The 12530-nt window shown below is 44.7% G+C and overlaps 1 protein-coding gene across 1 annotated transcript in view; it reads right to left on the bottom strand.

Moving 5' to 3' along the window:
- Nucleotides 1–1448: 1448 nt before the first annotated feature.
- MCM3AP (minichromosome maintenance complex component 3 associated protein) overlaps nucleotides 1449–12530 on the bottom strand; it is a gene marked incomplete at its 5' end in the record, with an annotated part of 28617 nt that continues 17535 nt past the window's right edge. Inside the window, 9 exons of the mRNA XM_014949206.1 lie at nucleotides 1449–3050; nucleotides 3546–3696; nucleotides 4646–4852; nucleotides 5667–5796; nucleotides 6535–6792; nucleotides 6944–7334; nucleotides 9201–9298; nucleotides 11562–11820; nucleotides 12289–12442. Coding sequence (XP_014804692.1) covers nucleotides 2892–3050; nucleotides 3546–3696; nucleotides 4646–4852; nucleotides 5667–5796; nucleotides 6535–6792; nucleotides 6944–7334; nucleotides 9201–9298; nucleotides 11562–11820; nucleotides 12289–12442 — 1807 coding nt within the window. The remainder of the gene's footprint in view (nucleotides 3051–3545; nucleotides 3697–4645; nucleotides 4853–5666; nucleotides 5797–6534; nucleotides 6793–6943; nucleotides 7335–9200; nucleotides 9299–11561; nucleotides 11821–12288; nucleotides 12443–12530) is intronic.

The raw sequence follows: 12530 nt of genomic DNA, 5'->3' as shown, positions 1-12530 counted from the left end.
TTGTAGATGGGTGTCACATTGGCCACCCTCCAGTCAGCTGGTACCTCTCCTGTTGACCAGGATTGTTGATAGATAATGGAGAGAGGCTTGGTGAGCTCTCCCGCCAGCTCCCCGAGTACCTCTGGATTACAGGGGATTTGTTCTGCTCACCATCCTTATTTTCCAGCCCAGGAGGCTGAACACCCTGGGGGTATCTGGTCTGACAATTAAAGACGAGGCAAAGAAGGCATTAAGTATCTCAGTCTTCTCCCCGGCCTTGGTTGCAATGTTTCCCCCACATCCAGTAAGGGATGGACATTCTCCCTGACTCCCTTTTTGTTGATGTTTTGTTCAATAAATTATAGAAACTTTTTTTGTTGTCCCTTATATTAATGGCCAGGTTGAGTTCCAGCTGGACTTCTGCCTTCCTAATTTTTTTCTCTGTATAACCTAACAAGATCTTTGTACTGCTCCTGAGTTGCCTGTCCCCTCTTCCAAAGGTGGTAAACCTTCCTTTTTCCTTAAGTCCCATCAAGACCTCCTTGTTCATCCAAGCCGACCATTTTCCCCGCCCTTTAATTTTGCGCCTCATGGGGACAGCCTGCTCCTGGGCCTTCAGGACTTCCTTCTTGAAGAGCATCCAGTCTTCCTGGACCCCTTTGCCCAACAGGACGATCTCCCAAGGGACTCTCCCAACCAGGGTTCTGAACAGGCTAAAGTCTACCCTCCAGAAGTCCAAGGTGCAGGTTTTGCTAACCCCCTTCCTTACCTCACTAAGAATAGAAAACTTAACCATTTCATGATCGCTAAGCCCAAGACGGCCTCCAACCCTCCACATCTCCCACTAGCCCCTCTTTGTTTGTGAAAAGGAGGTCTAGCGAGGCACCTCCCCTGGTTGGTTCACCTACCAGTTGTGTCAGGAAGTTATCTTCCATACACTCAAGGAACCTCCTAGCCTGCCTGCTCTCTGCTGTGTTATATTTCCAGCAGACATCCAGTAGGATGAAGTCCCCAACTGTGTTATATTTCCAGCAGATGCCCAGTAGGATGAAGTCCCCAACAAGAACAAGGGCTGGCATTTGCGAGACTGCAGCCAGCCACTTATAGAATACTTCATCGACACCCCCCCACTCCCTTCCTTTTCTGCAGCCAGCCATTTATAGAATACTTCATCGACACCCCTCCCCCCCCTCCTTCCTTGTCTGTTCCTTCTGAAGAGCTTATAGCCACTCACTGCAGCATTCCAGTCACGACCATCATCCCACCACATTTCCGTGATGGTGACTACATCACGGTTGTCCTGCCACACAGGACAACAGACCGGCCTCTACAGCAGCACCCCGCTTTCCCCCTCCCCGCCGTCCAGCACACCTGGAGATTTTACATGAGACAGCCCCAGGCCTAAACAAAGCAGCACACTTCGAGAAGATCCTGTACCAGGAACTTTCGCACAGCAACAAGGCAACGGCCCATTCCAAGCCACTAAAAATTTATTTAGGTACAAAACACATTTACATCAGACAGTGGGAACCCGGTTCCGAGACGCTTCTGGGTCGTTACAGCTGAATTCCAGGCAAACCGAGAGCACCACCAGCAGCACTGGGTCAAAGCACATCTGAGAGCATCACGTGGGCTTGGCTTCGCACAAGACCAATGGAAGTTAACACAACTCAGCCCAACAAAAGTATATGTAGTATGAGCAGTGCCCCAAGGCCTAATTTCTTCAGTTTAAATTTCCTATTTCAACTTTAATATTCAACTACTATTGCTATTCTAGGTTTTAGAGAAATAATACAAATGCTATTTAAAAAAAAAACCAACCAGCTATAAAATTACTTTTTTGGAAGGCAGCTGCCAGTTTTGGACTATCGAGAATTTCAAATGAAATTAGAAGCAACTCAAACAACTGGTCTCTGGCAGGCAAGATAATCAGAGTTTATTGCCAAAGCTGTAGTAATTTGAGTTTCACCAGGCAGAAGTTTCTGTCGGAGAAAAGTTTGCTGATGTTACAATTTTTAAAAAAGGATTGTACAGGAGTACTACAGACATGAAGTACATCTTCATGCTATTTACTGGGAATCAATATTAAACCAAAACCAATGGTCTTCAGCTTCAAAGCTACAGCTTTTTTAATACTGGAGAACACAGGTAATCTGCTCTTCCAAAACAGGAAAATAATTAGCTGTAGCTATTTACTTAATGAAGTGTCCTGCTTTCCAGCATGACAATTTCTCTGTAGAATAAGCAACTCATCTGGTTTTAATGTTGTAAATCCAATGCAAAAAAGCCTAAATCCAGCAGCACAAAAATCCTTCTGGATTTCCACTGATCATCATTAAACACAAAATACGGCCAAGCGTTGCACTGACTCGAAAAATGACAGTACTGACGTTCCTGGGCAACAGAACAGCAAATTCAAACACAGTGCTGCTGCAAGGTAGCTTCTACATGAAGGAAGCAAGCACAGAGCAGGGACAACATCTCAGGGACTGTGTCTTCGGAGAGCAATGGCCCTGATGTTCCATGGGGTCCCTGCTACCTTAGAGTTTTCTCCTGGCGAAGCTATGCTTACCCACAACGAGAACTCGTAGAAAGAAAAATCATCACTAAGCATCAATTTAAGGCCTTCCAGGAAAAGCATTTGACTCGTCTCTGTGCCTGTGAAGCAGAAAAGGAGGGCGTCCCAGACGAGGCAATGCTCAGCTGTGAGCCAAAGGGACACAGTGAGCTGTGACATGCCATCACTGAAAGGCAGCCACATGAGAAGGGTCCAGGCCCCACATCTGCTCCATGTTCTCCCAGGAGGACACTTGCTTTTTCTGGAACTTGCCCCAGGAGCTTATCGGTTCAATCACTCTGACCTGGATTTCTTTAACCAAGTCTCTCCATCTGCACATGTATCTCAGCTCTGCTTAGATATCCACCATGTCCACCAAAGCAGACAGGTGGAGCTTGGAGGCAACTTCACCATCCTTGTTTGCTCTGAGGAGCCGTTGCAAGTGTTTCAGTCTGTCCGACAGCGTGGGGCTTGCTTCCTCCCCCAGAAACTTGCATCCCTCTTGACTCCCAGCCTGGGCAGAAAGAAAAGAGATGAGACTGAGAAGGGAGCATTACCCAGTACCAGTAAGGAACTTCTCAGCTCACTGGCTGCTCCCCCCACTTTTGAGAACAACCACAGAGGGTCAGCAACCCCCACCCCTGAGGAGGTAGGGCAAAAATACTACATTCTTCTATTTCTGTCCCCTGCCTGCCTTTAACTTGGGGAAGCTGATCCACAACAGTGATTCCCTAAGTTAAAGCACAGCACTGCAAGGGACACTGTTATGACTGCCAGCAGCAGAAAACACTAACACCTGAGAAGAACTCTTATTCCAGATCTGCAGGAAGCATTCCCCTCCCTGGGGAAAAAAAATAAATAAATTCAAGGCGTAGTTTTTTAATTACTTCCCAAGTCTATCCAACACTGCACATCAAGGTAATTCCCGCTAAAAGTTTTGCGACTGCAGCAGGTTTGGCATCTGCACTCCTCAGAGCTACAGCTAATTCTCAGTACCACCCTTTCTTACCTCTTGAGCAGATAATACAGGGGCCTTCATCAACGGATGGGTGACAGTTGGGGTGGAGACCAAAGACTGGGGGAGGTAGAGAGGAAGACCTACAAAATCACCAAGGGGCTCGATGTCCTCAGCTAGGCACTGATGCAACTGTTCTTCAAACCTGGACAGAAAGATCAAGGGCACCAGTCAGACTGCAGCCTGGTTGTGTTCTTGTAACTAGTGGGTTAACCAAGAGTTTTGGGTTCAAAAGTGTCTGCAAGAAGGATCTTGACATTCAGTGGTTTCCAACACAGTCTGACATGCCCCACCGCTCCATCATAGAAGGCTGTGGTACAGAACAGAGCGACACAGACTGAAGACACTCAATTGAAGGGAAAGACAAGAAGAGACAAGAAACCCTTGGGCCAACATCAAAAGCTTTAGTTCTTCAGCTTTGTGATCTGCATTGCTACAGGCACCAAAATGACATCCTAAAGTGGACTTCAGAGACATTTCTGATACTGCAGGACACACCGTACTGCTTTAGTTTTGGCGGTTTGATTGACCACTGAGTTTCCAATCCTTCCTCAAAGCTCCAAGTATTTCTACCATCCTGGAGTATTCCTGTGACACAAACAGGAGCAGGGAACTGGAATGCACAGATGTGATTGATGAAATTAGATGAAACTGGAGATAGTCTAGGGTGATTCCTAGCACTGTTGGGCTTCGGAAAGACAAGAAGAGACAAGAAACCCTTGGGCCAACATCAAAAGCTTTAGTTCTTCAGCTTTGTGATCTGCATTGCTACAGGCACCAAAATGACATCCTAAAGTGGACTTCAGAGACATTTCTGATACTGCAGGACACACCGTACTGCTTTAGTTTTGGCGGTTTGATTGACCACTGAGTTTCCAATCCTTCCTCAAAGCTCCAAGTATTTCTACCATCCTGGAGTATTCCTGTGACACAAACAGGAGCAGGGAACTGGAACGCACTGATGTGATTGATGAAATTAGATCAAACTGGAGATAGTCTAGGGTGATTCCTAGCTTCCCATTACATACAAGTTAGAAACCATTTATGACCCTGGGCCAGAGCTGCAAGGAAAGCATGCTGCTCTGGGAACTTACCTCCTGCTTTCTATTTTCTCCAATTGCAACTGTGCCATCAGACGCTCTGAGAGAAGCTCCTCAGCCAAGGCCGTGTCTGTGAACTCATCTATGGTGGGAATGCTCTTTTCTTGACCTGACAGCACACTCGTGCCAGAACCATATTGATCTGGCACCACGGAGACATTATAGGGTTTCTTAAAAGAGTTGGGAGATTTAACCCTTGACCTGAGGAGGGAGGAAAAAAAAAAAAAAGAAGCAACAAAATATCAAAAGCACAGAAATTGGTACAAGTATGTTGATTTTTCCCTACTGCTTGAAGTTTGGAAATAGCAGGGAGTAAGAACTGATCCTCTGGAGACATAATTCCCTTGTACCAAGGTCCAACACCCCACCACCTGTGTGTGGGATTTGACAGGAACTAATCTGACAGGGGGCTGAGATTCACCCCTAAGAAAGCTCCACAACATCTCCAACTCCACAGCAGAGGAGCAGCTATGCTTCCAAGAGGGAAGAGAGACTGGCTTCACTCTGAACAAAGCTAGGGAAGTGAGCCAGACTCTTGAGATCTCAAATACTTTAATGCTACACAGCTCTACACCACCCTTGCTTCTCAACCTGTAGTATTTTCTCTATCTCTATGCTCTTCCCCAGCCTCACAGTTTTTCCTCCGTGCTTTGTGTACCTCGAGTACAAGTCTAATTCCAAAGCCTCAGCAGTACTTTCTTTGGCAGAAGTTAATTTCTCCATGTATAATGGTCTAAGCACCCCTCAAGCAATCCATTTCTTCGAGAGCTGAGTAACCTGGCAGAAATAAAATCTACTTAGTACCTGGTTTCAGCATACCCTTGTACACCGTGTCAAGGAGATGTACACAGCCCATTCTGGGAGGATGCCACACGCTGGTTTTCAGCATCGTGACAACCCTGTATGTTCATTGCAGAGGCCCCAAGCAACCTCTGTAGAGTTCTCCAAGCAGCTCTGATGGCCCAATGAACAGCTGAATGCTACTCACAACACACAGTGCCAGCAGCTGCCTCACCTCTTGGGGCCTTGCCGGATCTCCTCCTGCGTGCGCAGCCTGGCTTGTTCCCAGGAAAAAGGGAGAGTGAAGTTCTTTAAGTGCTCCTTGAAAAAGTACACATGAACCTGGCCATCTTCACTTACTGCTTCTGTGAATAAACCAAAATTCAACTTTTAATATTAGAACAGATTTTCCCCTTCAGAAGAAAAACTCAGTATTGAAAAGCCAATTTGAAGAAAAACTGCGTGTTCACTTTCAAGTAGCTTTAAGCTGTAACCTGCATGTTTAAAGATGCCTTCTTGAACGATGTACTGTTCAACAGATACTAGATTCCTAAGGAAAGACTACAAAATGCTGCTTTATCTTAATTTTAAAAAATTTTAGTGCATCCAAGTCAAATGTTCAGTGGGTTAAGAACTCATTTCATTAAAAGAGACACTCTATAGGTAAGACAAACAGGGCACCAAAAAAGCCCCACACACTTGAAACCAAACAAACTTAATTAATCCAGAACAGAATCCAAGACAAACTTAATTGATCCATCACGTGGTCATTAACAGTGGAAGCCTGCCATCTCAGCTGACCTGAGCTCACATGACTTCCGAGGGATCAATTCCTGGCCTTTGAGTGTAAAGCCTCTCCTACTGGGAGAGGAAGACTGAAAGACTGACCACACAGAGACAAAATTTTTGAATCACAAGCTCAAGTCAGAATCAACACTAAATACACACTGCAAAGAGAAGACAGATGTGCAGTAAGGACAGCAAGACCATAGCTCCCTCCCTACTACGTAACACTTGCTGCCACAAATAAAGTCACCACTGTCAAGTTATTAAATACACTTATGCAAGAAGTACCATCCACGTTGTAGAAGGACACACAATACCTGCAGCAATAGGCAGTTTGGGTGGTTTCCAGTCTCTCAGTTTATGATCAATGCAGACTGCCAAGATATCATCCCAAGGGATCTCATCAACAGAAGGTCCACCTTCATCAGAGTTCCCAGATGTCCCGTTTTTCCACTTCTGGTAAGTTTTGCTTAGCAGATTCTCCACTTGAGACTGGATCAGTGGTTGAGTTTGGGAGGAACTAGCAATCTGACACACATACTGAAAAATCATGCGGCAAACAGGACCCCAAGGAGCTATGGAAAAAAAAAAAAACAACAAAGTAACTTGCAAGAATTTGTGACAGAGCCAAACTACCCACCTTTCAGGCTGGCAGTCCAACACAGTGCGGGTATATCCAAGAAAATGGCATGCTGCCATGTGGATACTGCAGTGTGAAGTACGTACCACCTAACGGAGGCAGATCGAGGTATGGAATCTGGAAGGACAGCACTGCCTTCTTCAGCCAGGCCAGGTGATCAGGCATGTTCCACTGCAGGTGGGGCAACAGCTTGTTACCCCCAGGCTCTGAAAACTCAGTCACGGGCCACGACAAGTCACAAAGGTGCTCCGAAGACACCACATCCGAAAGAAACTGCAGGGTGCTGTTGTACAGCTCTATGATGACCCCAGGCTCCTGAGAGGGCAGGCCAGCTAAACGCCTCTCCTTCCAGTCATGGTAGAAGCGCTTCCCAAATTCACCATCAATGCCATCCTCAATGTACTCCCGAAGGGGCTGGCTGCAGAGCTCATGGGAGTCAGGGCACTGGGAAACCAGCCAGCCCACGGCCGCAGAGATCTACGACACACAAAATATGGGTGATTGGAGACTGCTCTGCAGGGGTTAGGACACAAAGGATTCAATCCTGCAACCTTAAGTTTGATGCAACACTATTCAAGATACTATGGAGCAAAATGCAAACAAATCAATTATCAGGTTAGGACACAAAGGATTCAATCCTGCAACCCTAAGTTTGATGCAACGCTATTCAAGATACTATGGAGCAAAAATGCAAACAAATCAATTATCATCATCCTGATATAAGCAACATTAATTTCCCAACTAGGTGGTCGCAAACTGAATTCACATGCAGCAGGCTCAGGAACAGACAGAAAGAGGCCGTTCACACTAGATGCAGTCGTGCAGCAGAATTCCCTGCTGCAGGACACTGAGGATACAAAAAACACATTGGGAAAAATCAGACAGATTCACAGAAATTAGCCTGGGGTGACTATATCCAGAGAAGCCATGTCTGATCCTGGCAGACCTTGAACTGCAGAGAGATGCAAGCTGTGAGGGTTTGTGGGGGAGCATCACTCTGGGCTTGTCTTGTTCTCACCTCCTTTCTCTGGCACCTCCTTCAGAAACCTTGAGAAGGGAATAAAGGGCTGAAGCTGCTTTTGGTCTAAGTCGACTTAGCTGCTCTTGGCCATTACACTCCCTCACCTCTCCAAACCACCCTGCTATTTCAGACTTATAACTATCATTTTTCACCATGGGTTTTTGAGTCATCTCCAGGCCACTACTGCCAAGCACACAGTGAACTGAAGGATAAGGGGAGAAGTTGGTGTACTAGCTTCAGCTGAGATAGAGTTAATTTTCTTCCTAGTAGCTGCTGTGTTTGGATTTAGTATGAGAATAATGTTGATAACACATTATTTTTTTTAAGTTGTTGCTAAGTAATGCTTATATTAAGTCAAGGACTTTTTCAGCTTCCCATAGAAGCTGAAAGGAAGCACAGACAGAGCAAGCTGGCCAAAGGAACAATCCATACCACAGACATCGTGCCCAGTATATAAATGGGGGTTGGCCAGAGGGCAGGAATCTGAGATGGCTGCTTGGGACAGGTTGGGCAATTGATCATCAGGTGGCATCTCTCCTTTTGTACGCTGTTATACCATTATTACTATTTTATCTTCCCTTACTGTTCTGTTAAACCATTTTTATCTCAAGCCTCTTCTCCAACCCTGCTGGGGGGGTGGTGGGAAGTGAGCAAACAGCTGCAGGGTCCTAGTTGCTGTCTGGGATTAAACCACAACAGGCTGTTGAGGAGAGATCTGTACAGTCCTACTGTGCCTATGTAAGAGGATAAAGGCATCCCTCAGTCCTACCCATCAAGACAGAATAATACGGGGTGATCTCACAGCAGACAGAAGAGCTACAAAGGGTCCTTTGCATTTTAGGACGGGGAGCTTAGGGGTACAAAGGGTTACCCACCACTCATCTGCCAGGCAGCAACCATACCGCTGCTAGTCCACACAGGTGGGAGAGGTGAGAATGGATTTACATAATCCATTTATTTTGGTATTTAGTTCGCAGTACCGCACAGATGAAACTATCTTTTACATAGCAAATGCCACTGATCTCTAGCCAGATAAAACAGAACAGTCACAAATAATGGAAAAGTAGCAGAAATATTTCGTTTCAGAACAGTTCTGGCTGATGCAGGAATCGCTATTAACAAGCAAGCACCCGACTCCAGCAAATTCAGGTGTGTAAAAAAATGGTGAGAGCTTTTTTTGAACAAAAACTATGTTACAAATATCCCATTACACAAGATTCAGTTGCCGTTCAAGCTACTGAGAACACAATCATTCCTTATAAAGCGTTAATAATTGCGACATTAATGATAAATCAGCTCTTTATGTGAGCTGCTCTTCTTACCCTTCTGGTGCCTTGTAAGTCATTGATAGAACCTGGGAGCTCAACAATGGTGTAATCTGAAATAAGCTGGGCTGAAATCAAGTCTTGCAGCATCAAACCTTAAAAACAAGAACACCTGCCATATACACAGAGAAAGAACAAATGTGTATCTCCTACTCTGACCATACTCTCTGCATACATTCACAGCATCACTTGTCTCCTCCATCCTTGCCCACAGACTCCCAGGATCAAACACAGTGCACAAGGAAAAACTGGAGACCAAAGGAAAGTTTGTCTCTTTTCATATTGATCAGTTCTTAAGACCTCAGGATTTGTAAAATCTTTGCGAAGTACTGTACTTCAGAGCCTCTCCCTCTACGAGACAATATATTTGAGAGACTGCACTAGCTGCAATGGTTCTACTTGGGACTGTCCTAAACATTCACTTTTTTTTTTTCCAAGGTACAGAAATAATTACACACCCTCTTCTACTTCTTTCTCTGTGGCCTCCTCTTCTTGACTGGGGACAAGAACCACCAGGGGAACTATCGGGTGGAAAGGTTTGGCCTGAAGCAACTGTTTCAACTGCAGCAAAGCTGAAAGCCAATAGACATCATCTTCTGCAACATCTTCACTCCTAACTCGAGGAGGCAGGAGAAGAATGAGACCGCTGGTTCCAAGTAAGTCTTTTTGCATCTCAGCTGTATCAAGATCAGAGTCAGAGAGCGCACCATGTGCCACCTATACAATTAACAGAGACAACAACAGCACTGTAGGTAAACAAAGTTATTTTCATACTGAAATCTGCAGTTTACTGTCATTAGCATTCAACTTTGACATTTGTTACCATGAGGTCTACAAATCCTAAGACAACAAGCTGTTAAGACAGGCAAACTTGGATGTGTCCAACAGATGCAGGTGAGCACAAAAGTGCACTTCAGCCCCTGATTCGGTACCAGGAATTGAGACAACTGAGGTTCTAAAGATTGTGCTGTATATAGGCAGGTATCTACTCAACTGACTGCAAACAAGGGGAAAAAAAAAAAAAATCCATCTTCCTTCAGACCTTTTCAACCACCCCATCACTCCCAGTATCATCTCCCTCCATCTGACAGGACAGAGTGTGAAAAGCCTCCACACAACATCCCCTGGAAAAGAGCACACCCTGCTTTTATAGTTTGTAGTTATCATGAAATTGTTCTCACTTACCTTTACACACACACTGACGTTAATGCTTCTGCCCCCTTGCATGCCAGGAGAATTAAATAATGTCAGTGTTTGAATTCTGCCTTCTGTATGTGAAGCGTTTTTCTTCCAGCTTTTGTCTCCCATAAATTTGGCTTTCAACCAATCCATCAGTACCCTACCAAACACAAAAGAGCAGGCTTCTGGGGCTTTTGTTTTTTTTTAAAAAAAGGCATTTTAGGGTTTTAGCACCAACATCTCTAAGACACCACAATCTAGCATAACCCCAACCTTCATACTGCTTGAATTTTGTTAAAAAGCTATTAAATGTCCTGAAATTATCCACACTGCTACATATCTCAAGGTTTTCAGTTTTCAGTACGAGCAAAAGGAATTCAATGAACAATGTCAGCAGAAAACAGCCTGGAAAATTGAAACGGTACAGTTAAAAAAATACATCAAGGACTGTATACTACTACTTGATTGCCCTGTTTGAGAAAGGGACCCAGCAATTAATTCTTCTACTTACCTGTTGGGATCATCCTCTGCACATTCATCATCATTTGGCAAAACCAGTAGCACCTTCCAAAAAACCTGTTCTTGTTGAACTGGAATATGTTCAGTGATTAATGAGACAAGATCCAGGGGAGTCCAAGCTAAATCACTTAAAGAGACACAAAAACTGGTGAAAAGACACCCCTAGTGCTCACTCCCACCTGGGGATTGTTTTTCTTGCTTTGAACTAGTTACAATACTGTAAGTAGCTACTGTTCAGTTCAAACAGTCCAAAATTAGAGCTAGTTCTTTAGATCTGTTGCCCATCTATTTCCCCACAGACCAGATGCCTTCAAGAACCGCAGCGGCTAAACCCGTTACAAAAGCCTTACTTTGGGGACTGCGGGACCATATGTGTATTGCTTGACTTTCACACTGCTTCAACACTCTGCTCCAAGAAGCACACAGGCCACTAGAGTGTACCACAAGCCATAAGAAGGAAAGGAAAGTTTGTCTCTTTTCATATTGATCAGTTCTTAAGGCCTCAGGATTTGTAAAATCTTTGCGAAGTACTGTACTTCAGAGCCTCTCCCTCTACGAGACAATATATTTGAGAGACTGCCCTAGCTGCAATGGTTCTATTTGGGACTGTCCTAAACATTCCCTTTTTTTTTTTTCCAAGGTACAGAAATAATTACACACCCTCTTCTACTTCTTTCTCTGTGGCCTCCTCTTCTTGACTGGGGACAAGAACCACCAGGGGAACTATCGGGTGGAAAGGTTTGGCCTGAAGCAACTGTTTCAACTGCAGCAAAGCTGAAAGCCAATAGACATCATCTTCTGCAACATCTTCACTCCTAACTCGAGGAGGCAGGAGAAGAATGAGACCGCTGGTTCCAAGTAAGTCTTTTTGCATCTCAGCTGTATCAAGATCAGAGTCAGAGAGCGCACCATGTGCCACCTATACAATTAACAGAGACAACAACAGCACTGTAGGTAAACAAAGTTATTTTCATACTGAAATCTGCAGTTTACTGTCATTAGCATTCAACTTTGACATTTGTTACCATGAGGTCTACAAATCCTAAGACAACAAGCTGTTAAGACAGGCAAACTTGGATGTGTCCAACAGATGCAGGTGAGCACAAAAGTGCACTTCAGCCCCTGATTCGGTACCAGGAATTGAGACAACTGAGGTTCTAAAGATTGTGCTGTATATAGGCAGGTATCTACTCAACTGACTGCAAACAAGGGGAAAAAAAAAAAAAATCCATCTTCCTTCAGACCTTTTCAACCACCCCATCACTCCCAGTATCATCTCCCTCTGTCTGACAGGACAGAGTGTGAAAAGCCTCCACACAGCATCCACTGGAAAAGAGCACACCCTGCTTTTATAGTTTGTAGTTATCATGAAATTGTTCTCACTTACCTTTACACACACACTGACGTTAATGCTTCTGCCCCCTTGCATGCCAGGAGAATTAAATAATGTCAGTGTTTGAATTCTGCCTTCTGTATGTGAAGCGTTTTTCTTCCAGCTTTTGTCTCCCATAAATTTGGCTTTCAACCAATCCATCAGTACCCTACCAAACACAAAAGAGCAGGCTTCTGGGGCTTTTGTTTTTTTTTAAAAAAAGGCATTTTAGGGTTTTAGCACCAACATCTCTAAGA

The sequence above is a fragment of the Calidris pugnax genome, unplaced genomic scaffold (genome assembly GCF_001431845.1).
Source record: "Calidris pugnax isolate Ruff unplaced genomic scaffold, ASM143184v1 scaffold75, whole genome shotgun sequence".
Classification (NCBI taxonomy): domain Eukaryota; kingdom Metazoa; phylum Chordata; class Aves; order Charadriiformes; family Scolopacidae; genus Calidris; species Calidris pugnax.
The sequence above is the reverse complement of the archived record's forward strand: the minus strand, read 5'-3'. Positions and strand labels throughout refer to the sequence as shown.